This window comes from Scylla paramamosain, chromosome 37 (genome assembly GCF_035594125.1).
Source record: "Scylla paramamosain isolate STU-SP2022 chromosome 37, ASM3559412v1, whole genome shotgun sequence".
Lineage (NCBI taxonomy): Eukaryota > Metazoa > Arthropoda > Malacostraca > Decapoda > Portunidae > Scylla > Scylla paramamosain.
The window spans coordinates 884,325-910,431 of record NC_087187.1 but is presented as its reverse complement, the minus strand read 5'-3'; the positions used below and the strand labels follow the sequence as shown (position 1 = coordinate 910,431).

Here is a 26,107-nt window from a genome sequence, read left to right as displayed (position 1 = left end):
TTTCTATCACCTTTCTCTTCTTTTCTGTCATTCTTTTTCTTTCTTTTTATCTTATTTTATTTTCTGGGGGATTCAATTCGAAACTTTCCTGTGTGTTTTTTTTTCCATGTTATTTTCCTTCTTTTTTTCAGGTATTTGCGTTGGTTTGTGTGTGTGTGTGTGTGTGTGTGTGTGTGTGTGTGTGTGTGTGTGTGTGTGAGAGAGAGAGAGAGAGAGAGAGAGAGAGAGAGAGAGAGAGAGAGAGAGAGAGAGAGAGAGAGAGAGAGAGAGAGTCATATGGAAAAAAAAATAAAAGGGAAATAAGAGAGGAAGGAAGGAAAGGGAGAAAATATCAGAGGAAGAATAATAAAAAAAAGAGGAAAAGAATGAAAAGAAACGAGGAAGGGAAGGAGAATATGAGAGAGAGAGAGAGAGAGAGAGAGAGAGAGAGAGAGAGAGAGAGAGAGAGAGAGAGAGAGAGAGAGAGAGAGAGAGAGGGAGAGAGTGTGTGTGTGTGTGTGTGTGTGTGTGGGAAGTAAACTAAGCTCCCCTCTCTTTACTTTCGTCTGGGAGAGGTGCCACTCACAAGGGAGGGCGGCTGGAGCTTCGAGGGCGTTCCTTCAGCGCCTGCATAGGGAGGGATCAGGGGGCTTGGGGGACCTGAGGGACTGGTTTCAGATGGACAAACCGCGCCCCTGACGTGGTGTCGCCCTCAAAAAGAACCCTGCAGGAGTCCCTTGAGCCCCGTGTCCTGGTGTTAGGGAGCAAGGGTCAGAGAGGGGCGGGGAGGAGCAGGAGGGACGCAGGGATACCGTAAGAGAGGGGGCAATGCCTAGGGCGGGAAGGGTAAGGGGTGATGGGAGGAAGGGAACGAGGAAGGAAGGCTGTGAGGGGGTGAGGGTGATGGAAGGGAGGGAGGGAGATCCTATTATGAGGTCGTGGAGGTCCAGCAGGGATGGGAGTAATGGTGAAGGGTGATGGGGGAGGAGAGGGAGGCTGGCCAAGGGAGAGTACTTATTTATTGGGCAGTGTAGGCTTAATTGAAGAGAGTTTGGGGCGTGCTGTCTCAATGGTGGCGCTTCTATGACACTTAAATGAGCCACGTAAATATTGTAAAGCAAAAATAAAAGAGGTTAATAGAACGAGAAGATTAATGAGTAATGAGGGACTTGTTGTTGTTGTTGTTGTTGTTGTAGACCAGTAGCACTCTTACATAAAAAAAAGGTTAAGATAGAGAGAGAGAGAGAGAGAGAGAGAGAGAGAGAGAGAGAGAGAGAGAGAGAGAGAGAGAGAGAGAGAGAGAGAATCAGAACTTTCGCCTCTCAAAGAAAACCCAAGACGCGAGTAATTGGCAAGGCGGTGCAGAGTGGCGGGGCGTCTCAGCGTGATGGCCTGAGTCACTGTCCAGGTGTAAAGCCACAGGTGTGCACGGAGGTGGCTGTGTGTCAAATGGCGATGTCTCAAAGGGGCAGTGTGGCCAGGTGACTTAATGGCTTCCTCTTTAAAGACTCATGGCGCAGGAGGCAACCACGAGGGAACACAAAGGAAGACGAACGCTAGGTTGTGAATACAGGTTTAAATATTTGGCTTTTCGTATCTTCTCTCTCTCTCTCTCTCTCTCTCTCTCTCTCTCTCTCTCTCTCTCTCTCTCTCTCTCTCTCTCTCTCTCTCTCTCTCTCTCTCTAGTTTTGTGTAAATTACGGAAGTGAAAGAAGTAGGGATGGGATAGAGCAAGGCGAGGTATTTTGAAGGAACCCCTAGTGTTTCATTCACCACCAAGAGACAGCAAGGAGTGGGAAAACAAGATTAAATAATACTAACTTAGGGAACTGATCTGAAGTGAAAGAAGCAAGGATGACGTAGAGATAGAGTGAGGCGAGATATTCTGAAGGTGGGCTAGTGCTTCATTCACCACCAAGGGGCAGTAGGCAGTGTAAAAAAAGCAAGATAAAATACTACAAATTTATCTGACTGAAATGAGAGAAGTAAGAATGGGGTAGTGATGAGTACGTATTGGTAAGGCCCAGGTAGACCCAGTGCTTCATTCACCACCAAGGAGCAACAAGGAGAGGATGAAAGGCACCAAAAAATATCGCAAGCCTAACCACCCTTGCCGTCATAGTTTAAAAGACAATTAATTCCAGTCTTTTTTTTTTTTTTTTTTTTTTACGCAACTTTTTCAAACTCTTTTCATACGAGGGCAAAAAGATTAATATTAATGTTGAATACTCTAATCAGCCAAGTGTGGTGATGGGAAAAATGAATATGAAATTAGCTGGGAATCATCATTAAAAATACATCGCTACTTTTATTGTTCTCGTCTGCCTGTCCGCCTGTCTGTCTGTATCACGTATGTCCGTGCGGGGACTGTGGTTTGTGAACTACGATTATTATTATTATCATTATTATTATTATTATTATTATTATTATGACGGTAAACTCTGGAACTCCCTGCCTGCTTCTATATATCCTCCTGCCACTGACTTGAACTGTTTCCGGAGGGAGGCTTCAAGACGCTTCCCAAATTATGGAGATGGATAAGACCTGGAAAAAAAAAGAAAGAAAAGAAATAAGAACAAAACAATTATCATCTATATTCATTTCTATTATCTTTCCTTCTCACTAACCATGTATGACTGAAAAAACAGTCAGAGAGAGAGAGAGAGAGAGAGAGAGAGAGAGAGAGAGAGGAGGCCGGTATACATAAACGCTTTACTTTTCACCGGGTTCTCAAGACAATTTCTGCTGTTAATAATGTAGAAATCTTGTTAACCTGTCACTAGAACCGTAAAAACAACATTATAACTTCAAGTAGACGCTTTGAAAATGAAGGATGTGCCGCGCAGAGATGTTTTAGAATACGATTAAGAAATAAACAGAGAGAGGGAGAGAGAAGCAGACAGATCTCAAAACACGTAAGTTCAGAACTCTCTTCCCCCCTTCCTCTACATCAGTCAGCTTCAGGAAGTGGTCTGACTGTGACGTAAGGGAATGGGAGAGAAGCAAGACTCGTTTGGCCAGACATCCCCACCCACCCACTCTCGCTTCCTCACCCCCCCTCACCCCTCGCCCCTCACTCCCTCGACCGCCTCCCGTCCTCCCGCGCCAGGTGACCGAAAAATAACAAATGAAAGTTGCCCGTTGCGTGACATTACCGTTGCCAAGATGCCTTAACTTAAATCTGAATGTGTCCTTGCCTAGCTGTGGCCCGGGGAAGGGAGGCAGCAGGAGGACTGGAGAGGAGAGGAAGGGAGGGAGGGAGGGAAGGAAGGGGTAAATGAGGGAGGGAAAATTGAAAAGAAGTAAATGGTAAAAGTAAAATTGGAAAAAATATAAATGATAAAGGGAAATAAAAAAAGATATATGTATAGGCAGGAGGACGAGGAAGGGAGGGAGGGAAAGAAGGAAGGGGTAAATGAGGAAGGGAAAATTGAAAAGAAGTAAATGGTAGGAGGAAAACTGGAAGAAAAATAAACGATAGAGGAGAAATTGATAAAAAAATAAAAAATAAAAAAGGAATGAAGGAGTAGAGGTAAAGGAATGAAGGATAAAGGATAAAATGAAAAAAGAAACGCAAAAACAAAAGGAGGGAGGAAGGAAGAGTAGAAGTAAAGAAGTGAAGGAGTGAAGGAAAAAAATAAGTATGAGGAGAAAAAAAAAAGAGGAAAGGAAGAGGATGAGTAGGAGGGAGATAAACAGACAGTTCCCTCCTCCTCTTCCTCTTCTTGTTCCTCCTCCTCCTCTTCCTCCTCCTCCTCCTCCTCCTCCTGCTCCTCACGTCAAACTTAATGGTGTTGTAAATGTGATGCTTTGGCAATATTTAAAAACATTTTGCGCGCCTCTGTTGCAGTGTGTGTAAGCAGGTTATAATAATATTTTCTCTCCAACTGAAAAAAAAAAAAAATGTTCAGAAATTGATTTAAGCTTTCTTTTTTTTTTTTTTTTTTACATTTGTCAATTTGTTTCCCTCCTTTTTTTTTTATTCATGTGTTTTGTTTATCTTTTATTGTGTGTGTGTGTGTGTGTGTGTGTGTGTGTGTGTGTGTGTGTGTGTGTGTGTTTGTGTGTGTGTGTGTGTTTTCTCTTTCTTTTCATTAATTGGTTTGTTTTTATCGTTTTTTTCTTTCGTTTTGTTTGTTTTCTTTTTCTTATCCATCTGTCTGTTGCTTTTTTGTTTGTTTGTTTGTTTGTTTGTTTGTTTGTTTGTTTTTTGTATTCATCTTTTTGTTTCTCTCTCTTTCTTTCATTCATCTCTTGTTTTTTCTTTCCTTTCTTTTCTTTTGTGCATTCATTCGTTTCATTTCCTCTTCTTTTCCACTTTTATCTGTTTCTGTTCCTCTTTCTCTTTTCAATTTTCGAGTAAGTTTTTTTTCCATTCATCTCTTTTTGTTTCTTTATTCATTTCACTGCCATCTGTCCGTTACTTTTCCTCCATTTTCATCTATTTTTTCTTTTTTTATTCATCAGTCTGTTTCTCTTTTTAAATCATGTTCCTTCCGCGTGAGAAACTCATTTATATCTTCACCGGATTTTTTTAGTAATTATGACTGCAGCTGATTGACGTCTGGTGATTGGCTGTGTACGTGTGTGCGTATGTGTGTGTGTGTGTGTGTGTGTGTGTGTGTGTGTGTGTGTGTGTGTGTGTGTGTGTGTGTGCGTGTGTAACCTTTAGTTTGGTGTATCTACCAGTAAATATACAAGCAAATCAAATAAGTAAATTGGTGTTGATATACGTGTATGTCTGTATGTCTGTCTGTCTGTATGTATGTATGTCCATCTACCTGTCTGTCCGTGTGTCCGAGTGTCTGTGCGTCCGTATGTACGTAGGCATATTATTTAATTAACCGTTAATGCTACACAGTTAATCAAACACTCCCCGGGACAGTTGGCTTCATTAAAATAACAAAGTTTTTTTTAATCCCTCTTTTTTTTTAATGGGTTCCTAAACACGTTAGTAATCATTGCGGCCGAATTGCGCCGCCACACACAAAGGCTCAACTTGTGATCTGCCATGGAAAAAAAAAAAAAAAAGGGAGGGATGATGATGATAATGATAATAAATAATAATGAAAGCAAATAATACAGAAGTTGTGATCTGCTGAAGGGAAAAATAATGATAATGATAATAATGATAAAGATAAATAACACAAAGGAGAACTCAAACTTGTGATTTGCCATGAGAGAAAAAGAGGTGATGATGATAATGGTAATAGAAATAAATATTAAACGAGAAGTGAATCGAATGCTGAGATAAAATAAATAAATAGATAAATGAATAAATAAAGTCCATCATCTGACAGGAAAATAAATGAACTGATAAGTGAATAGATAAGAAAGTGAATAAATAAATAAATAAATAAATAAATAAATAAATGCTAAGTAATTAAATGAATAAATAGATAGATAGATAGATAGATAGATAGATAGATAGATAGATAGACAGATAGACAGATAGACAGACAGATAGATAAATAGATAGATAGATAGATAGATAGATAGATAGATAAAATAGATACTTACACTCACTCACACACACACACACACACACACACACACACACACACACACACACACACACACACACACACACACACACACACGCACGCACGTCACCCAATATACATGCAATACATCACGGTGGGTAGTTTGAAAGCTCATCACAAAATCCACAGGTAGAATCGTTAACTCACGTGGAAAATTTACCTGTCAGGTGAGCTTATGGGGAACTACAATAGAAAATGGAAGGTTGAGATCTATTTTGATTTCGTATTTCATCAACTTTTTTTTTCTTGTTTTTCTTTCGTTTTCGTTAAGATTCCTAACTTTTTTTTTTTATTTATTTATCTTCTTCGCGTGTGTGTGTGTGTATGTGTGTATGTGTGTCTTCTTCTTCATCGTCTCCTTCTTCTTTTATTTTTTGTGTATGGGTTGTAAAGGAAGGAAGGAAGGAAGGAAGGAAGGATGGTAGACAGAAGAGGAGAATGAAGGGAGAGGTGAATGAGAAGGGAAAAATGAAAGAAAATTAAGAAACAAGGAGTGAAGGCGGAAAGGAATAACTGACACAGGGAAGAAAGAGGAGTGGAAAGGAATGAAGGAATAAACGATAGAAGTAAAGAATGGATGAAAACAGGAAAAAAAAATACAAATAAGAAACTTCTCTCCGGTCCTGTCTGTCTGTATGTATGTATCTTTGTCGTTTGGTCCCTCCGTCTACCTGTCTACCTGTCTACCTGTCTGTCTGTATATCTGTTTGTCTGTCTGTTTCTCTGTCTGGTCACTTGTTTGTTTGTTTGTTTGTTTGTTTGTTTGTTTGCTTGTCAATCCACCTGTCTGTCTGTTTGTTTGTTTGTTCGCTTGTTTGTCTGTTTGTTTGTTTATCTGTTCGTTTGTCTGTCTACTACTACTACTATTACTACTACTACTACTGCTTCTACCACTACCACCACTACCACCATCTCTACCACCACCACCACCATTGTCTCTCTTGAGGGGAAAACTATGACATTTTTCCCCCTTAAAATCTAACATAGAGAATAAAGGGGAAAAATCGTCCAGAGAGAGAGAGAGAGAGAGAGAGAGAGAGAGAGAGAGAGAGAGAGAGAGAGACAGAGAGAGAGAGAGAGAGAGAGACTGAGACGGAGAAACAAAAATAGACGTAAAAAAAAGAAAAAAAGGAAAGCGATTGAAAAATAAAAGATTACAAAAAAATAAACAAAAAAAAAAAAAAATAGGGAGTTTTAGGAACAGTTTCAGGTGTGTGTGGAGAGAGACGCGGTGTGAACACAACCCCAACAAAGGTCAGGGGTCACCAGTCACTCACGCCGCAAGTTTGGTGACCTGTGATATCACGTGGTCCCTCCAAACGTGACCAACCTACGTACTGTACATAAGAGTACGCACCTCTATTGAATTTGTTGATGCACCTTTCTTTTCATGTTCCGTTCAAATCACTTTCACAGTCATATTCATTAAAGAAAACAATAGTGAAAATAACAACAATAACTTTCTTTTCATGTTCCGTTCAAATCACTTTCACAGTCATATTCATTAAAGAAAACAACAGTAAAAAATAACAACAATAACTACTACTACTACTACTACTACTACTACTACTACTACTACTACTACTGCTACTACTACTACTGCACCTACATACTTATATTGAACTTGTTTAAATAAGGTTTCATGTTAGGTGTAAATTTGAACGTTTATGTTAGCAAATCTTTCACAACAACAACAACAACAACAACAACAACTACTACTACTACTACTACTACTACTACTACTACTACTACTACTACTACTACTACTACTACTACCTGTTTAAGACACCTTCCCTTCATGCTAACTTTCAAAACACAACCCTTTCTCTCCCTCACAAAAAAAAAAAAAAAAAAGCAAAGATTTCTTTCAACATCTCCTTTCTTTCTCTCCCATCAAAGCTTCGAGAGAGAGAGAGAGAGAGAGAGAGAGAGAGAGAGAGAGAGAGAGAGAGAGAGAGAGAGAGAGAGGGGGGGGTTTGAATCACTTCGTTAAATTCTCAGACAACCCAGCGATTTACTTGGGAGGATTTGACTACCAGGCCGTCCCACCCCCGCCCACCCCACGCCCACCTACCAGTCCACCTCGCCCACACCCCCCTCACCCCACCCACCCCTTCTCTCCATCCGTCCTCTTAATTTTGTCTTATTTGCTTCTCCTTTTCTTCCTTTCCTCGATTCCAGATTCTTTTCTCTCCTATTTCTTTATTTTCACTTCATTTCGTTTTCGTTTTTCACTTTTTTTCGCTTTTTGTTTCGTTTCTTTCTTTCATTCATTTTTTTGGCATATTTGTCTGAATTTTTTTTATTTATTTTTTCTTATTTTTCCTTCTTCCTTCGTCTTCAGATTCTTTTTTTTTCTCTCTCTCTCTCCTATTTCTGTTTTTACTTGATTTCTTTCTTATTTTTCCTTTTTTTCGTTCTTCTTCCTTTCGTTTCTTCTATTTCTATATATTTGCATCTCCTTTCTCTTCTTCCTTCCTTCCCTAATTCTCTTCTTTTACTGCGTATTTACTTAATTTCTTTATCTATTTTTCTTTCTCTTCTTTTCTCTTTCCTATTCCTTATTCACTTCAATTATTTCATGTTTACTTTCTTTTCTTCTTCCTTTATTCCCAAATTCTCTTCTCTCCTTCCCATCCCTCCATTTTACTTAGAACGCGCTCTCCCTCTCTCTCTCTCTCTCTCTCTCTCTCTCTCTCTCTCTCTCTCTCTCTCTCTCTCTCTCTCTCTCTCTCTCTCTCATTTCGTTCTCCTTCCCTTCTTCCGCCTTCCACGAATTTTCTTCTTCATTCTCTCCTCTCCCTCTTTCTCTCTCCCCTTTCTTGTTTCATATTCCTTTCTTACTTCCTTCGCTTCAAAGGTATTCTTTTTTTATCTCTCCTTTACTTCCTCTTCTCCCTCTCTCCTCTCCTTCATTTCTTGTTTGTTATTTTCCCTCTCCTCCTCCTTCGTTAATTTGTTGTCTTCATTCCTGTTATCTCTCCTTTATTTGTTTATTTCTCTTTCTCTCGTTTTTTCTTTAACTTCGCCTTTTCCTTCTCATCTTTCCTTGTTTCGTTCCTTCCCTATTTCTTAATTTTCCTTTTTTCTTCTTTCTCTTCTCCGTTTAATTTATTTTTTTCTGATCCTTTTTCCTTTTTTCTTCTATTTATTCTCTTTTTTTCCTTCTCCTCGTTCTTCTCCTCCTCCTCCTCCTCCTCCTCCTCCTCGTGTACTTTGTCTAATTTTATTGTTTTCTTCTTCTTCCTCCTCCTCCTCCTCCTCCTCCTCGTTGTCTTCATTTTGTACCTAATTTTTTGTACCCTTCCCCTCCTCCTCCTCCTCCTCTTCCTCCTCCTCTTATTATTATTCTATCTTCTTTCCTTCTCCCATTTTCTTTATCTCCTCAGGTCTTCTTCACAGAAAACGATATACATTTTTTTTTCTTTTCACTCTTTTTATTTATGTAATTTATTTATGACTCTCTCTCTCTCTCTCTCTCTCTCTCTCTCTCTCTCTCTCTCTCTCTCTCTCTCTCTGAGCAAAGTAACAATTATGTTTTGATTTTCCTTTATTCAGATTGTTGGAAGCTTCACTGCCCCCTCCCACTCTCTCTCTCTCTCTCTCTCTCTCTCTCTCTCTCTCTCTCTCTCTCTCTCTCTCTCTCTCCCCTAACCTTGAAAAAGAAAACGTAACTGAATCATGAAAAAAAGGAAGGGAAAGTAAACTGATTCGTGAAATGCGTGCAGGGAAAACCCAAACCTGTGTAAGTGGTGAAAGAAATGGATAAATAAAAAGAATAATCGCAAATAGTAAAAGTTTCCCCCAAAAATAGTCGAAGAAAACGGTGCGAATTTGGTTTTCGTTTTCGTTCTCTCTTTCTCCCTCTATTATTATTTTTTTAGTGAGTGGTAGTGGTGCTGGAAAAAAAAAAAGAAGGATAAATTGAAAAATCATCACAAATAGTAAAGTTTCCCAATAAAAACGAAGAAAACTCAATTAGGGAGTGAGGTGTGAGTGTTTTTCGTGCTCTCTCTCTCTCTCTCTCTCTCTCTCTCTCTCTCTCTCTCTCTCTCTCTCTCTCTCTCTCTCCAGTAAGTACATAAAAAACTGCTAGAACAGATTCGTCATTCTTTGCAACCATTTTTTTTCCATATCACACACACACACACACACACACACACACACACACACACACACGCTGAGTATGGTGCGTCACTTCAGACAAGCAAGGACAGGCTAGCAATACTGATGAAACCCACGTATTTACCCACGGCCAGCCAGCCACTCGCACGAAAGGTTTAGAGCTGATAGTGAATGATATTTAAGTATGACTGAGGCTTGTACTCTTAAATTAAAACAGTTTTTTTTTCTTTATTGTTTAGTATCTAGTGAGTGGACGAGGTGGTGAACGAGGGAACATTAAAAAATACTGTGCAAAATTTTAACCAGAAATTACAAAGGAAGATGAATTAGAAGAGCATTATTTTCTCTTTTCCTCAGTATCTAGCCAGTTCGGAGGTGCGTGGTGAACAGGAGAGTGTCAGGGGCCCTTGTGGGTTTACGAGCCTCGTGTCATAAGCAGCGAAAAGGTTGCGGGTTACGACTCTTTTGCCTCGCCATTCCAAACTGCATAATTGCATTTGCTTTTCATGTTTCCTTTTGGGAGGGGCATTATAAACGGGTAGTAGTAGTAGTAGTAGTAGTTGTTGTTGTTGTTGTTGTTCATGTCGTAGTAGTAGTAGTAGTAGTATCATTATTATTATTATTATTATTCTTTTATCCCTCCGGTTTGTGTCTGGCATTGTATTAAAGAAAAGAAAAAAAAAACGACGATTTCTCCTTTTCAAGACGTAATAAGAGACACGCATGAGTTGTTATTGTAGATTATAAATATTCTAGACAATACAGACCTTTCGTTACCATCATTTTATTCTATTTCCATTTACTTATCTATATTTTGTTTTATCTTCTTGGCCTGGTACTATATTAATAAAAAGAACTACACTCTTCTCCCGTTCAAAATAATCAAAAGCATCACATGAATTAAAACTATAAATATCCAAAACAATACGAATGTTATACTTTTTTTATTATCTTTTATTTTTAACCCCCCCTTGGTCTGTCTCTCTGGCAGTACGTACAACTATTCAAAAATAAATATATACAATTTTCCCCCTTTCATAATGCATTAAGAACCTTGATGTTGTGAATATTCTAGAAAACACGAATATTTTATCACTATCATCACCCCCCCCCCTCTCTCTCTCTCTCTCTCTCTCTCTCTCTCTCTCTCTCTCTCTCTCTCTCTCTCTCTCTCTCTCTCTCTCTCTCTCTCAGATCTAAAGAGGCAAAGAGCTTACATTGAGAATTCTACGTAATATATATGACAGATTTCACTTTCACAACAAGTCTTTCACTGCCAGAGAGAGAGAGAGAGAGAGAGAGAGAGAGAGAGAGAGAGAGAGAGAGAGAGAGAGAGAGAGAGAGAGAGAGAGAGAGAGAGAGAGAGGCGCGTGGGGGAGGCTGAGGAAAACACTTTGGCAGTACGGTATCTACTTCTCCTCCCTTCAACAGTGTACAAAACATCAAGGACTTTTAATACCAAGAGAGAGAGAGAGAGAGAGAGAGAGAGAGAGAGAGAGAGAGAGAGAGAGAGAGAGAGAGAGTTTTAAGCAGGATCTCTCTCTCTCTCTCTCTCTCTCTCTCTCTCTCTCTCTCTCTCTCTCTCTCTCTCTCTCTCTCTCTCTCTCTCTCTCTTCAAGAATGTTATTAGTTTATGTACGTAAAAACGAAGCAAATAAAGAGAGCACCAAAGAGAGAGAGAGAGAGAGAGAGAGAGAGAGAGAGAGAGAGAGAGAGAGAGAGAGAGAGAGAGAGAGATGCCTTTTTCATCATCCTACACAGCAACGCGCATTTTCATTTTTCAATCAGGGGGAAAATAATGGCTGTTGGTTTGAACCCTTTTAGCAGAGAGAGAGAGAGAGAGAGAGAGAGAGAGAGAGAGAGAGAGAGAGAGAGAGAGAGAGAGAGAGAGGGATCGTGTGTGTAAATAATGCATTTTGTTTAACAGTAATTCCAGCAGTTACACACACACACACACACACACACACACACACACACACACACACACACACACACACACACACAGGGAGGGAGAGAGAGAGAGAAAGAGAGAGAGAGAGACAGCAAGTTTGTCATTTAAATTAAGTAAAACATTAATTAAAAAGTTCTCATTTCCTTGCTCTTTGATATCACCACCACCACCACCACCACCACCACCACCACCACCACCACCATCACTGCCATGAAGCATCACCATAATTATCATTACTATTATTATTATTGTGTAGTATATTTGACGCATTAGTTTGTCAGGGATGCTAATAGTAGTAGTAGTAGTAGTAGTAGTAGTAGTAGTAGTAGTAGTAGACATGAGTTAACAATGCATTTATTAATTGTTTGCCGGGGAATCTGTCACAATTACTAACAAGGGGGAGACAAGCGTAAATGGAAAGAGAGAGAGAGAGAGAGAGAGAGAGAGAGAGAGAGAGAGAGAGAGAGAGAGAGAGACCTTATTCGCCTCATAATCACCTGCGCGGTTTGAGGAACACACCTTGAGAAAATAATAATCCTGCTAATTACTTCATTCCGGAGCCATAATCGTATCTCCTCCTTCGCTCCCCAAGCCATCCTCGCCTCTCTCGCCTCTTGTCGGACGGTCCTGCTAATTACTTCATGACTTTATAACTTCATTCATCTCATCTCCTTCATTACCTAGCAATCCCAGCCTCTCCCGCCTCCTCTTGCTCTCTTAATTGACTTTTTCACAGTGCCAGGGTCTCCCCTCACCTCTGCTGTACCTTTTTAAAGAAGCGTATTTTGAGTCACTTCTGCCTACATCTCCACTGTTTTCAGAATGCTCTAATTCAAGGTACATGGGTTTTCAAGGGTGTTTTTACGGTTCTAGTGACAGATTAATAAGATTTCTACATTAATGGAAGGAGAAACACTGTTGTGAACCCAGCTGATGATCTCTGTGGCCTTTGAAAAACAGTCGTGGTGAGAAAGCAAAGCATTTCTGAATATCACCATGGCAAACTTGCAGAATTCTTGGCCACTCTTGAGAATGAAGGAAAGGAGAGGAAGACAACTGATAGAAAGGAAAAGTAGAAGTATTTAGATCTTAGCAGCTTTCAACATTACTACACTAAAAAAAAAAAAAAAAAGGAAGAAGAGGAAAAGAGTGCAGTTTTTTTTTCAGATGTCTTCCTCCTCTTTTGAAACAGCTCAAGTCGTAGGCAAGAGAAAATTTAAGTTTATTTTTCTCCTATTCGCTCTACATGTACATATTATTTGTATCTAATCCCAGGCAGGCTGATATGCGTAGCGTGGCGTGTCTTCTACTTATTTCAACGATGGAAAAGAGGGAAGTGAAATACAATGATCCTGGGAGGCTGTAGTTGTGTTTTGTATCAGGTGAAGTGTATTGGTGTGGATCTGAGGGCACAAGATCCTGATGATAACAAGAAGCACTGTAATAGTAACACCAATTACAAATATATAATAAAACTGTAAAAATACCACTTTAGATAACATATAACAGTAGTAGTAGTAGTAGTAATAGTAGAAGTAGTAGTAGTAGTAGTAGTAGTAAGAAATATAAGATTGAAAAAAAAAACTATAATAAATAATAATAATGATGATAATAATAATAATAATGATAATAATAATGATAACAATAATAATAATAATAATAATAATAATAATAATAATAATAATGATAATAATGGACTGCCCCATGTAGACCTAACAATAACAGACCACACACTCGCACACACATAATAATAATAATAATAATAATAATAATAATAATAATAATAATAATAATAATAATATACCTATAGAATCAACAAGACTTCAATCATTCTAAAATCTCCCTTTTTATGAGACAATTGGTGATGCTACAGTCTACAGAACCAATAGATATTTAGTTATATAGTAATAATAATAATAGAATAAAATAAAGAACAAACCATTACCTCAAATTACATATATACAATTACCTTGAGTTTCTGATTACACATGAGACAGAGGAACAAGAATAAGGTAAAGAACAGAGAGACCAAGACCAGGAGAGCCAGACGCACAGAGCCTCACCTCACCTCCCCGTCAGGCTGAGTCCCAGCATGACCATCCGAGCCACCCAGAAGAAGAGGATGTCCTGAACCATCTCCACCAAGGTCGTCTGGTAGAGGCAAGCAAGGTCAGGTGTGTCTGCCTGTTTTGTATGTTACCCATTTGGATTTTTAGATTTAGAGAGGGATGGATAGATATATTGTCACAGAAGACTTGTATATTACATCAGTGAGATAGTTGCAAAATAGATTTTTAATAGTTTGAATTATAAAATAGTTATAAAACGGATTATAAATGCTTTTGGTGAGGTAAATAGCCAGAGAACAGATTTCCTAATTGTTCCAGTGAGAGTGATAACCAAAGATCAGACTGTCAGCTGGTTTAACGAGATAAAGTCATAGAAGAATAGGTTGTAAGTCTTTCAGTGTCGTACTTATACTTCTGAAGAGCTTTACAATGTTTGAGAAGATTTTATGAAGTCTAGTCATTATCAGTATCTTTTAATTGATCTGAAATCAACTACATTTTGAAAGGCAGGATTTTAAGGACAAAAATTATATGTGTGAAAACATTTAATAACATTTTGATCATCTACAACAGCTGCTGCAAGTAAAAAGTTGTTATTGTGCTTTGTGCAGCGTGGTATGTACAGCGTTCATGTGTAAGTCAACCTGTCTGGTGAATAGAACAAGATGCTGTTTGACCACGATGCTTGTAACTCTTCTAACATGATAAGTCTTGAAAATATTAATCTAATCACTACCTGTTCAGATTTTAGGAAATTGACATTAGCATTTTGCATAATCAGAATTACTCATACACTTATACAACTGAACTGAAACAAGACATTACCAGTGACCGTCAATTTCAACACTGCACATTTTATACAGTGAAAAGAAAAAGAAAGAAAAACAATTATATGTACAGCTTTGTATTTTCCAGTTAACTTGTGTCTTTTAAGTTGTATCTACACTCTTGATGCAACAAACAAGTCTAGTCTACACATTTCAGTGACAGCACACAGTCTTATTCGTGGTAACAGCAGCATCTTACTCTTAACCAAGTATGCAAGGCAATGGCTGGCTAAAGGAAGGGATGGCACTGAACACTTGCCTATATATCTCTTTGCACATCATCTTTCTTGTTGTGTCCTTCCCCACACAACATTCACAGTTCCACCACAGTCACTATACTGCTGTGAAGGGCCGGTGAACAGCCCTGGCCTCTACCTGCCTTTGCACTGTAATTCAACACAGCTCCCCGGCCTGCTGCTGTCTCATCGGGCCCAGTTTCTCCTGATGCCTGCAGAGTAATCAAACAGCTTGGAGTTGGTGAAGTCGCCTTTCATGTCCAGGAGGTAGTGGAAAGCCTTCCCCTGAACCTTAAGGGGCAGGTGCACCCGGGATGCAGTGCGGCTCTGCCTTGCTGACACCTGAGGAAGGATAAAAATGATGTAGTTTACACTGTATTCAACACATTTATACACATGCTGGCAACTTGAAATAGCAAATTACTGATGTTTGTTCTCTGCAGCTGCCCAGTATAATGACTTCACAATATAACTTTCAATAAAGACAAAATGAGAAGTATATTTCCAATAAAATCTTGAAAATCTGTATAAAAGATCCAATACAACTCACACCAGCATTACACACAAACGTGCAACACCGCTGAAAACATGCAGCTAACAAGAAACAATGTGCAAAGATCAATATTATCTTCAGAAAAAAAAACTTTGCTTTAATATGGTTCCTCTGAAAATGCCAAAGTCCACCAACTAGTTTAGGTCATATGACTTGCCAATTTTGAAAGCAGTTGTTTGCTAGGAGAGATGGAAGCAATTGGAAGTCAGATTTCATAGTGATGCAGTTCCGTCACTTAGAATTACCAAAATCTCAGCTTTCACAACACTAACCTTTTCTATTGGCACCAGCAAGGACCTGTTTCGGCCCAGAGGAGTGAAGGTGAAGAGAAGAAGGTTCTGGCCGCCCCTTTTCAGCACCATGCCACTGACTGAGCGCAGGGTGTACATCCAGCAGATCCCCATGGTGCCCCAGCCTGCCCAGGGAAAGGCACCTTGTGAGACAGCACACTCCCATGTCCCCCTACATATAATCCACATCTTCACCCTTTATTTCTGTCGGCACAAGTGAAGTCTGCACTTGTGACCTCCTTTGCCAAACCCAAACCTTATTTTGTGATCATCTTTGTGTTAGGATGTTACAGAACTACACTACTTTACATCAAGAGATAATAATGTATGGTTGTTGTCTACACACCACTAATAAAAACTCACAAGAATATTTTACATACATACAATGGTTCTTTTTTAAGTAAGGAATATATTTCTATAATCAGATAAAAATTTTCATTGAATTTTCTTGTTGCATTTTTTTAATCAAGGTGGCATTTGGTCTATGTAGAGATACGCTAATATATAAATAAATAAATAAATTAATTAAGTGACAATAATGGCATATATATTGCTAAAATATAACACGTTGCTTACAGAAAATATGGTTTAATCCACCAGAATGAGATGGGCATGTTTCTGTACATTCATTACCATTCACTCCCAGCACCATCACCACCACTGCCATCAAGCAACACTTTATGCTGCACTGAACTAATAACAAAAGTAACTGAACTCTTAATCAAGCTTCTGGTCTCTAATACTAAATAAATCACAATCCAACCATTCATTATGACACATGAAGCACTTCTTATTACACAGAATGGAATGAGTAAAGATATATTGATGATAGATGAATAACAAGCATGCGTAATTTCAAACTCCTTATGTAAGAGAAAAATAATAATCTTTAGCTTAATGTAATCCTATGAATCCAGAATAAAATTACAAATGAACCATAGTAACGAAAGAGACAAGTGTGCTTACCAATTATAAAACTTCCAAGTGTGATTCCATTCCTGTACTGGCCAAAGTCCGTCCTTTTCCACCAGGAGAGTGCCTTGTTGTTCTTCTGCTCCTCGGGAATCTCCACACTCTTCATGGTGGTGTACGCAAAGTGGCTCAGGTAAGTCCAGAACACAAACTGTGACAGCCCGAAGAAGTTGATCATCCTGTAAACAAGGGTGAGTCTCGATTAGCAAGCGCTTTATGTAATTGCGGATTAATAATATGGAAAACATGGTTGCTGATTAATAGATACAGGATAACTTTAACTGTTTACATCAAGCAGTGCAAAAGAAATCGTAAATACATTCATATCTCCCCTCCCTCCCTCTGTCTCTTATACTACTGGTAACTGCCAACCCTCTCTCTCAATGCATACAGTCCCCACACCAGCACACAGCCCTAGTGTTACCTGTAGAACCCCTTATTTTCGTTCTTGTAAAGCAGCGTGTCCTTGGCCACCACATACTCGTTGTCCAGCATAAGCCTGGTGGTGTCCTTCCTGGTAGCACCCCGCCCAGCCGCTCCGCTATGGAGATGCTGCTTGGGGACCCGTGCTGCTCTGCTTATTGCCGTGGTTGCTTCATGGAGTAGAGGACCTAATAATGTGCGTGTCCTGCAGAGATCCAGCAGTCGCACAGTAGCCATGGCAAGACACCAGTGATCCCGTTGGCCGCTGCCAAACACAACCGGTGACAGGTTTCGTTCAATGTTACCAGATTGTTTTTTGGCCATATTATCGTACTACACAGGTTGAAATTATTGTACTTCTGGTAAAATTATCGTACATATGTAATTATTCCAAATATTATGCAAAACTGCCACTTTCCAAATACAGCAGAATTTAGGTTATATATATATATATATATATATATATATATATATATATATATATATATATATATATATATATATATATATATATATAGAGAGAGAGAGAGAGAGAGAGAGAGAGAGAGAGAGAGAGAGAGAGAGAGAGAGAGAGAGAGAGAGAGAGAGAGAGAGAGAGAGAGAGAGAAAGGTGTAATAATAGTAATAATAATAATAATAAACGGTTTATTATTTAGGCAGTTAACAAACTGAAAATGTACATAGGGGGGTCGGGAAATACTTAACATTAATCCTAACGGTAAGTCTAATCTAGAAGGGACTATTGATTGATGGCTCGCACCATGGTGGGAATCGCACTGAGTCTGTACCGGTCCGTGCCCGGCGCCTTTAGGGGCGTTATCTTGTTGTGGTGTCTGGTGGCACGGACCAGGCGAGGCGCGTCAGGCGGCAGCATGTTTCTGAGACGTGGATGATGCAGTAGTCCCCTTCCAAACTTCTACAAACAGCTACAGCTAGAGAGAGTGCAGAAAAGGGCGTGCAGGGTCATCCTTGGCCCTGCATACACCACCTATGAAGAAGCCCTTACCACCCTGAGTCTGTCCAGACTATCCACCAGGCACCGAGAGACTCTGGAGAAGTTTGGAAGGGGACTACTGCATCATATATATATATATATATATATATATATATATATATATATATATATATATATATATATATATATATATATATATATATATATATATATATATATATATATATATATATATATATATATATATATATATATATAAACCTAAATTCTGCTGTATTTGGAAAGTGGCAGTTTTGCATAATATTTAGAATAATTACATATCTACGATAATTTTACCAGAAGTACAATAATTTCAACCGGTGTAGTACGATAACATGGCCAAAACAATCTGTATATTGCTGTATATTGTCACCAACCCTTTTTAGCCTGTATACAGAGGAGGTAGCAGCCAGGATGAGAAGAATGAATGTAGGGGTAAGTGTGGGGAATGATAAAGTGTGTGTGCTTCTTGATGCAGATGATGTAGTTGTTATGAGTGACTCGGCAGATGAGCTTCAAAGTTTGTTGGATGCAGTGGATGGCTATGGTAAAGACTTTGGAGTAAGGTTTAGCAATGAGAAAAGCAAAGTAATGATTGTGAATAGGTCAGAGGATGAAAGTAATGTGGTATGGAGGCTTGGAGAGAATGAGTTGAGACAGGTACAAGAATGCAAGTACTTAGGGATGTGGATGAGTCCTAGTGGGTGTGCAAAGGCAAAGAATGAAAAGATAAGTATGGTAAACCAGTGGGTAGGTCGACTGGGAAGCGCGGCAAGGATGAGAGCAAGTATGATGTGTTGGGAGAAGTGTGGAAGAGTGTGGCTGTGCCATGTATAATGTATGGTATGGATGTAATTGCATGGAATGAAAGTGAAATTGATAAGTTAGAAGTGGGCCAGAATAGAGTAGCAAGGATGGCACTGAGTGCACCGAGGTGCACAGCAGTTGAAGCCTTGAGAGGTGACATGGGATGGAGCACCTTTAGAGAAAGACTCACAAAAGCCACACTTAGGTACAAGATTAGGCTTGAGAGAATGGATGATGCAAGAATAGCAAGGAAGGTGTACCTGTGGAATGAAAGTGGAAGCAAATGGAGGAAGAGATGCATGAGAATGACAGACAGGAATGGATTGCAAGTTGTGTGGGCGATAAGAATGGCTGGGAGGAATCAAAATGAGCGTGAATGGGTGATAACAAGAGGAGGCAGAGTGGGAGCCGAATGGGATGTGAGAAAATGGAAGAATGAGATAGACAAAGAAGTGAAATGTGTGGGACTGAATGAATGGAAGAATGAAATGGAAAGAAAGAAGACCCTGGAATGGTACAAGGAGAAAGAGGCCCCGAGGTATGAAAGGTGGTATGATGGAAGCCTGGGCGGTGATCTTCTCTTCCGAGCGAGGGCACAGTGTATGGATGTGAATACAAGGAATTACAGGTGGTCTGAGTCCCGCAGCAAAGTGTGCCAGTTGTGTGACATGGGAGAGGATGAGACGATGGAACATGTGGTGCTGGAGTGTGTGAAGTATGCCAGAGACAGGTATGAGATGATGCAAGTGATACTGACTGAGTTAGGGCATGACAGGAATGAAAGAGTGGAGAAGACAGGAAAGAAATGGATGGTGTTGTTGCTGGGACCGTGTAGAGAGGCGAATGAAAGGATGATTGAGGCGGTGAAAGAGTTCCTGGAGAGAATGTGGCGTGCCAGGTATATGAACAATTAAGATAGAGGATGCTGTTCGTTTCTCTCTTTTTTTTTCCCCCCCTTCTACAGGAGTTGCCGATCCAAAGGCCTGGCTCATGAGTGATCCTGTGCCACCTGTACCATCAAGATCAAAATCAAGATCAAACTGGCAACGCTGGACTCGCGGGCTAAGGACTAGTGCTGTGAAGGCAAGGGGCGTTGGTGGTGGTGGTGGTGGTGACGCTGGGGAGGCAAGGATTGGTGTTACATTGGTTTGGTGGGCACTGGTCAGTCTTGCCACACACTCTCCTAATAGCGATCAGTGCATATTCCTGGCGGTGGTGGTGATGTGCTTACATTGTTTTGGCAGGGGCGCTGGGGAAGGAGGGATTGGTGTTACATTATTTTAGTCAGCACTGGCCAGTCTTGCCACACACTCTCCTAATAGCGATCAGTGTTTGCATATTCCCGGCAGCTTCTTCCTCCATCAAGCATCACCAGAGACACAGCTACTTAAGGTGAGTACAGTGTTGGCAGCCTCCTCCTGTCAACCTTACCGCCCTCACCGTAACACACTCCTCCCGCGGACTTCCTGTCAGTTTATTCGTTATTTGGGTGTTTTTGAGGTTACTTATTTAGGGTTTCCTCGCATCTGAGTCTGAAAATTTAGCTAAATATTGAAGGGAGATCTATGTAAACAAACAGATAGAGGCAGGGCGTCAAGGGAGATCTATGTAAACAAACAGATAGAGGTAGGGCATCCTTATTATGAGCTTTTATCTGATTTATCTCTTATTTATTGTAAGCCTAACACGTCAGAAATGGAGCCACATGACTAGGCTTTCATATCCGCTAGCTAGATATATCCGCCATTGCCTCATTTACTTACAATGGAAGAATAACAGGCAAAATAGCGGCCGTTCTCTCCACTGGCAAGGGCCGCCATGATGACTGGGTACCTGCGCCAACCTGTTGGTTCCAATATTTTTTGGTAATTTTCTTAACTTCTTTATTCTGCTCGTATAGCATGTTTTTATGGTTTATAAAAATAATTATTTGCTTTAGAAGTGTTTTCGTTGCTTGTGTTGAGTTGTTTTCAATTTTGTGTTGCTTTACGAAAATGTGGGGTGTTTTTTTGGCAGTATTTTGACAAACTTGTTTTTTTATTTCACGCTCTAATTACGTCTTTTGTGTTTCTAAAAATAGCTTATGATTTTTAAAGTGTTTTTTCGTTCCTGTTGAGATAAATAAGTGGACTTTAAAAATGATTTATGGTCCTGTTAAAAGTTGTTATTACAACACTTTTTGTGTTATTGTCTCTCTATTTCAGCTTCTAACTAACATTTCATTGCTTGAAAAAATAGTTCGTATATTTTAAAGTGTTTTATCTTGTTGTTGAGTCAAAATGGGTGGACTTTTCAGTGGTTTTTAATCGTGTTTATGTTCCAACACTTGTTTTTTTACACAATTTCGGTTTTATTTGTTTACTTCTTGTTCCAGGTAACTTTTGATGGTGTAAGATGATAGTTCAGATTTTTTAAAAATTTTTACGTTCCTAAAAATTCAAATGTTGTGGACTTTTCAATGATTTAAATGGTGCCGAATATTTCATTATTTTTTACATAATTCATTTGGATATTTTTTAAATACTACTCAGGCTGGAGCTGTTATAATATTGTGAATATTTTTTAAAGTATTTGTCAAGTCAGAATATATAAGGCATTCGAGCCTAGCTGCATTTTTTCGAGGGGTCAATTTCAAAATGAAATCCGTTGCGGTACGTAAAATAGCCGTGACGTCACAGCCGCCATCATGAACCCGGGACCTTGATCGGCTCCGCTGTCTCCTCGGTAATATTTATCGTACTTTGCAGTGTTTTCCTGGTGTTTCCACGTGTTTCTAAACTCAGACGTGTAGATAAGAGTAGAATGAGTAAGAAAGTAAGAGAAATAGAGGAGGAAGAGGAAGGGAGAAGGAATGGAGGAGGTGATAAAACAGGAAAATGCTAAGAAAACAATATTTAGGTTAATTTTTCTTGCTGCCCTGTCTGTCTGTGTAGTATTTGTCTTCCGTGACTGTGCTTTCAGTGTATTTGGTGTGTTTAGGGGTGTTGGAGTGTGTCTGGAGGTGTTTAGGGGGTGTGCGCACGCACGCACAAATTCAGTGTTTTTTTTTTTTTTTTTCAAGGTATTTCAAGGTTGTGTGTGTGTGTGTGTGTGTGTTGCCTTGTCTTACGTTGTACAGATGCTTATGCAGTGTGTGTGTGTGTGTGTGTGTGTGTGTGTGTGTGTGTGTGTGTGTGTGTGTGTGTGTGTTGCCTTGTCTTTCGTTGTACAGATGCTTATGCAGTGTGTGTGTGTGTGTGTGTGTGTGTGTGTGTGTGTGTGTGTGTGTTGCCTTGTCTTTCGTTGTACATATGGTTATGCAGTGTGTGTGTGTGTGTGTGTGTGTGTGTGTGTGTTGCCTTGTCTTTCGTTGTACATATGGTTATGCAGTGTGTGTGTGTGTGTGTGTGTGTGTGTGTGTGTTGCCTTGTCTTTCGTTGTACATATGGTTATGCAGTGTGTGTGTGTGTGTGTGTGTGTGTGTGTGTGTGTGTGTGTTGAAAATGTACGCGCGCGCGCGCGCGTACATTTTCAGTTTGTTAACTGCCTAAATAATAAATCGTTTTATTATTTAGGAATTCAAGTCATAGGAAGGTTGAAATACAGAAGCAGGCAGGGAGTTCCAGAGTTTACCAGAGAAAGGGATGAATGATTGAGAATACTGGTTAACTCTTGCGTTAGGGAGGTGGACTTTCCAAGCTCGCCTGTGCACTCTGTCTTCACTGCTAAATTGTTCTCACTCATGGCACACTTTCCAACATTTTTTTTTTTCTACTTAAAGTTTCCATTCATTTATTTCCTTACACATCCTTAAATTTCCCAATGCCTCATCTTTTCACATTCACGTCTCCAAACTTTATGTATTTTCATGCCTGGTTTTCGCTTTCTATTTCAATGATTGTGAGTTATCCCACTCCCCCTCCCCCGCAGAGCCACTGGCGCATCAAGATCAAGATCATCGACAGCTGGACCCCAACCGAGATTTCCTTGCCTTCTCAAGAGTCTTTCTGTCGATATTTAGCACAATTCCCAGCGTTTTCCAGGTGTTTATATACTTAGATGTGCAGATAGCAGTAGTAGTAGTAATAGTAGTAGTAGCAGTAGTAGTAGTAGTAGTAGTAATAGTAGCATTAGTAGTAGTAGTAGTAGTGGTGCTGTTGGTGGTAGTAGGAGGAGGTAAGGAGAGAGAGAACCATTATCCCCTCCCAACCTCTCTCTCTCTCTCTCTCTCTCTCTCTCTCTCTCTCTCTCTCTCTCTCTCTCTCTCTCTCTCTCTCTCTCTCTCTCTCTCTCTCTCTCTCTCTCTGAAACTCTGGTATGAAAGAAGAGAGAAAAAAAAAATCCCTCTCCCTCTCACTCACCTCTCCCTGTGTCTTTCCAGGTGTGAAGGGAAGGTTACCTGCAAGCCAAAATGAACCTCGCCAAGATGCCAAATGATAAAAAATTGAACCTGTGCCGGAAATATTATATGGGTAAGTGAGAGAGAGAGAGAGAGAGAGAGAGAGAAGGCAATATAGGTTTCTCTCTTTCTCTCCCTCCCTTCTCTTCTCTTCTACTTGTTCCTAATTTTCCTTTTTCTCTTTCTTTTTTGGATGGGTGGATAAATCTCATTAATAACATTATGTATTTTATTGCTGCCCTTTGCAAGACCTGGCAGCGGGGCACGGGTTATGGTGGGGAGGAGGCCAAGATAGGCAAAATTTTGGAATCCTCGGTAGTCTAAGGTAGATGGGGTGGCAAAACTGTGCAGCCGTGCCGTGCAGTCGTGCCGTTGTTGTGACGACATGCACAGATATGGGAGGTGTCATACTTCACCACTCTGTTCAAACTGCAGTGTAACTAGTCTGTGTTCAGGGTTAGGTTAGGTTAGGTTAGGTATAGATAGAACAGGGAAAAGGAGAAGGGAAGATGAAGTGAATAAGAAAACCCATGGAAGGAGAGGCAGCCCATCAGAAAAGTGCCACGTGATGCTGACCACAAGAAGAGGAAGAGGAAGAGAAAGGGACGTGATGCTGTGAGTTGCCCCAGGTCTCTCTCTTTGTGGTTCTCAAAGTTGTAGAGGCACGATCTTTGCCGTCATCCCCTGTCTTAAGAAACTGAAGCCTCACCCTGTGCTCACCAACTCCTGCAGGACGTGGGGGAGTGGCAGGGGAGGAGGCATGGGCAGTGGTTGTCCCTGGTGCAACAGACAGACCAGGATAAGGTGCTGGTCTTGGTCTGAGTGAGAAAGGGAGTGGGAGCTGCTTGGCCTTTATTATCCCTGGTGCCTTGGTGCATCAGGGTTCGTCAGGAGGGCCCAAGCACCTGCCTTCTTCCCCGGCTGTTTGACGTCTACTGTCCCTCACTCCCAGGATGATGTCTGGGAACAGTGCAGTGGTGCTGGCATCTCCCTCGCTGTCCACCACCATCCTCACCACACCAAGAAAGAGATAAGCTTCTTAGACGTCCTGCTCCCAGCTAGGGTAGTGTAGGGCAGCCTGTCCTTGTCATTATCAAGGGGAGGGAGGAGCAGGGTTAGTCACACCTCCTCAGCCTGGCAGGGGGAAGTGGTGAAGCTTTATTGCAGTTTGTTTTGTCACGTTTTATAACTCAGCAAATGTCAGAACCTTATTATCAACTTTCTCACCTCCAGTTTGGTCTGCTTAGTTATTCTCTATTTCATTCTCACTCCCTCTCCCTCTCCCCCACAGCTGGATTTGCCCTCCTGCCATTCATGTGGGCCGTCAACGCGCTGTGGTTCATGCGTGAGGCCTTCTGGGCGCCACCCTACCCGGAGCAGAAGCAGATCAGGCGATGTGAGTATGGAAGAGGGAGTGATGGGTAAAGAAATAGAAAAAAACAGACAGATTGTACAAGCTAACACTTCTACGCTCTTCTAGCCTTAGAAAAACAGACTGAAAGATTGTACAAGCTAACACTTCTACACTCTTTCAGCTCTAGAAAAAAAAAACAGTCTGAAAGATTGTACAAGCTAACACTTCTACCCTCTTCCAGCTCTCACATGCTCTCACTTGCCTCTCCCCTACAAAAACAAGAAAATATATCATCAGACTGACTTGAAAAATAGATTACACTCCCTCAACCCTCCCATCTCTCAGTTTCAACCCTCTCACTCACCTCTCCCCTCATAAACAAACCTTAAAGTAAAAGATACACTTATAATTTACAGAAGCTAACTCTCCCAGCTGCCCCCTACCTCCCTCTCTCTCTCTCTCTCTCTCTCTCTCTCTCTCTCTCTCTCTCTCTCTCTCTCTCTCTCTCTCTCTCTCTCTCTCTCTCTCTCTCTCTCTCTCTCTCTCTCTCTCTCTCTCTCTCTCTCTCTCTCTCTCTCTCTCTCTCTCTCAGCAGAAAGTAAATGAATAATATAAAAAATACAGACAGTAATTACATAAACTAACATGCTTAAGTACCCCTTCACTCTCCCAGACTCTCCCAGCTCTCACTTCCCTCTCCCGTGCATACAAAAAATCTCTCTTATATTTCCTAAAAGAAGAAAATAACTAAATAGAATAAAAATTAGGATAAACTAACACTTGTACTCTCCCATCGCCCTCCCAGCCTCTCACCCAACCATCTCCCAACAAAAGACACAAGAAAATTAACCCAAAAAGACAGAACATGGAAAAGAAATCAATAAAACATTAAATAAATTGAAAGGCTGACTCGAAACCTTAACAGATTTACCTCTGATGTCCCTCCCAGCCCTCGCAACCCTCCCAGCTCACTCTCACCTCTCTCAACAGATGTGGTGGTGTCCGGTGTGGGTGCCTTGCTGTGGCTGGTGGGCCTGTTGACATGGATGATTGTCTTCCAGCACTACCGAGCTGAATGGGGTGCCACAGCAGACTATCTCTCCTTTATTATACCCAAAGGAATACCCTAGAGAGAGAGAGAGAGAGAGAGAGAGAGAGGAAGTAGAGAAAATATAGGTTGATTTTGATATGTGATGCTTTAAAACTTGCATTTTTGTGGGGAGGAGTGTTTTCAGTTTGTGTTTATGTGAAAGAGAGAGAGAGAGAATGGGCATGTGTGAATGAGGCTGTGAGTGAGGGAGGGAGAGTGAATGAATGAGGGGGAGAGTGATGGTAGGAAATGTTGGTTGAATTTAAGTTTTGTGATTTTCTGAGAGAGAGAGAGAGAGAGAGAGAGAGAGAGAGAGTGTGTGTGTGTGTGTGTGTGTGTGTGTGTGTGTTTATACATTCCATGACACTATGTAGACAGCAATTTTTAAATGTATGATAATATCAATAATAATAATAATAAATGATAATTAAAATATGTAATTGTTTCTCTATCCCACAAGAGAGTGAATTAAACTAGGAATATCAAAAGATGAGGATGAGAGGAAGAGGAGGAGGA

The 26,107-nt window shown here is 40.4% G+C and overlaps 2 protein-coding genes across 3 annotated transcripts; one reads left to right on the top strand and one right to left on the bottom strand.

Moving 5' to 3' along the window:
- Nucleotides 1-14,199: 14,199 nt before the first annotated feature.
- On the bottom strand, nucleotides 14,200-20,604 carry LOC135091262 (transmembrane protein 223-like). Its single transcript, XM_063988737.1, has 5 exons — nucleotides 20,533-20,604; nucleotides 16,970-17,233; nucleotides 16,540-16,724; nucleotides 15,556-15,698; nucleotides 14,200-15,072 (listed from the first exon to the last, which is right to left on the bottom strand). Exons 2-5 carry the CDS (start codon nucleotides 17,203-17,205, stop codon nucleotides 14,917-14,919), a joined length of 720 nt encoding a protein of 239 aa, XP_063844807.1. The 5' UTR covers nucleotides 17,206-17,233; nucleotides 20,533-20,604; the 3' UTR covers nucleotides 14,200-14,916.
- On the top strand, nucleotides 19,867-26,026 carry LOC135091263 (gamma-secretase subunit pen-2-like). Of its 2 annotated transcripts, XM_063988738.1 has the most exons (5): nucleotides 19,874-20,161; nucleotides 22,679-22,791; nucleotides 23,130-23,220; nucleotides 24,439-24,543; nucleotides 25,492-26,026. In XM_063988738.1, exons 3-5 carry the CDS (start codon nucleotides 23,160-23,162, stop codon nucleotides 25,629-25,631), a joined length of 306 nt encoding a protein of 101 aa, XP_063844808.1. In that variant the 5' UTR covers nucleotides 19,874-20,161; nucleotides 22,679-22,791; nucleotides 23,130-23,159; the 3' UTR covers nucleotides 25,632-26,026. The 2 variants fall into 2 exon arrangements, with proteins under 2 accessions (XP_063844809.1, XP_063844808.1); XM_063988739.1 differs by lacking the exon at nucleotides 22,679-22,791 and having other exon boundaries at nucleotides 19,867-20,161.
- The last annotated feature ends 81 nt before the right edge of the window (nucleotides 26,027-26,107 follow it).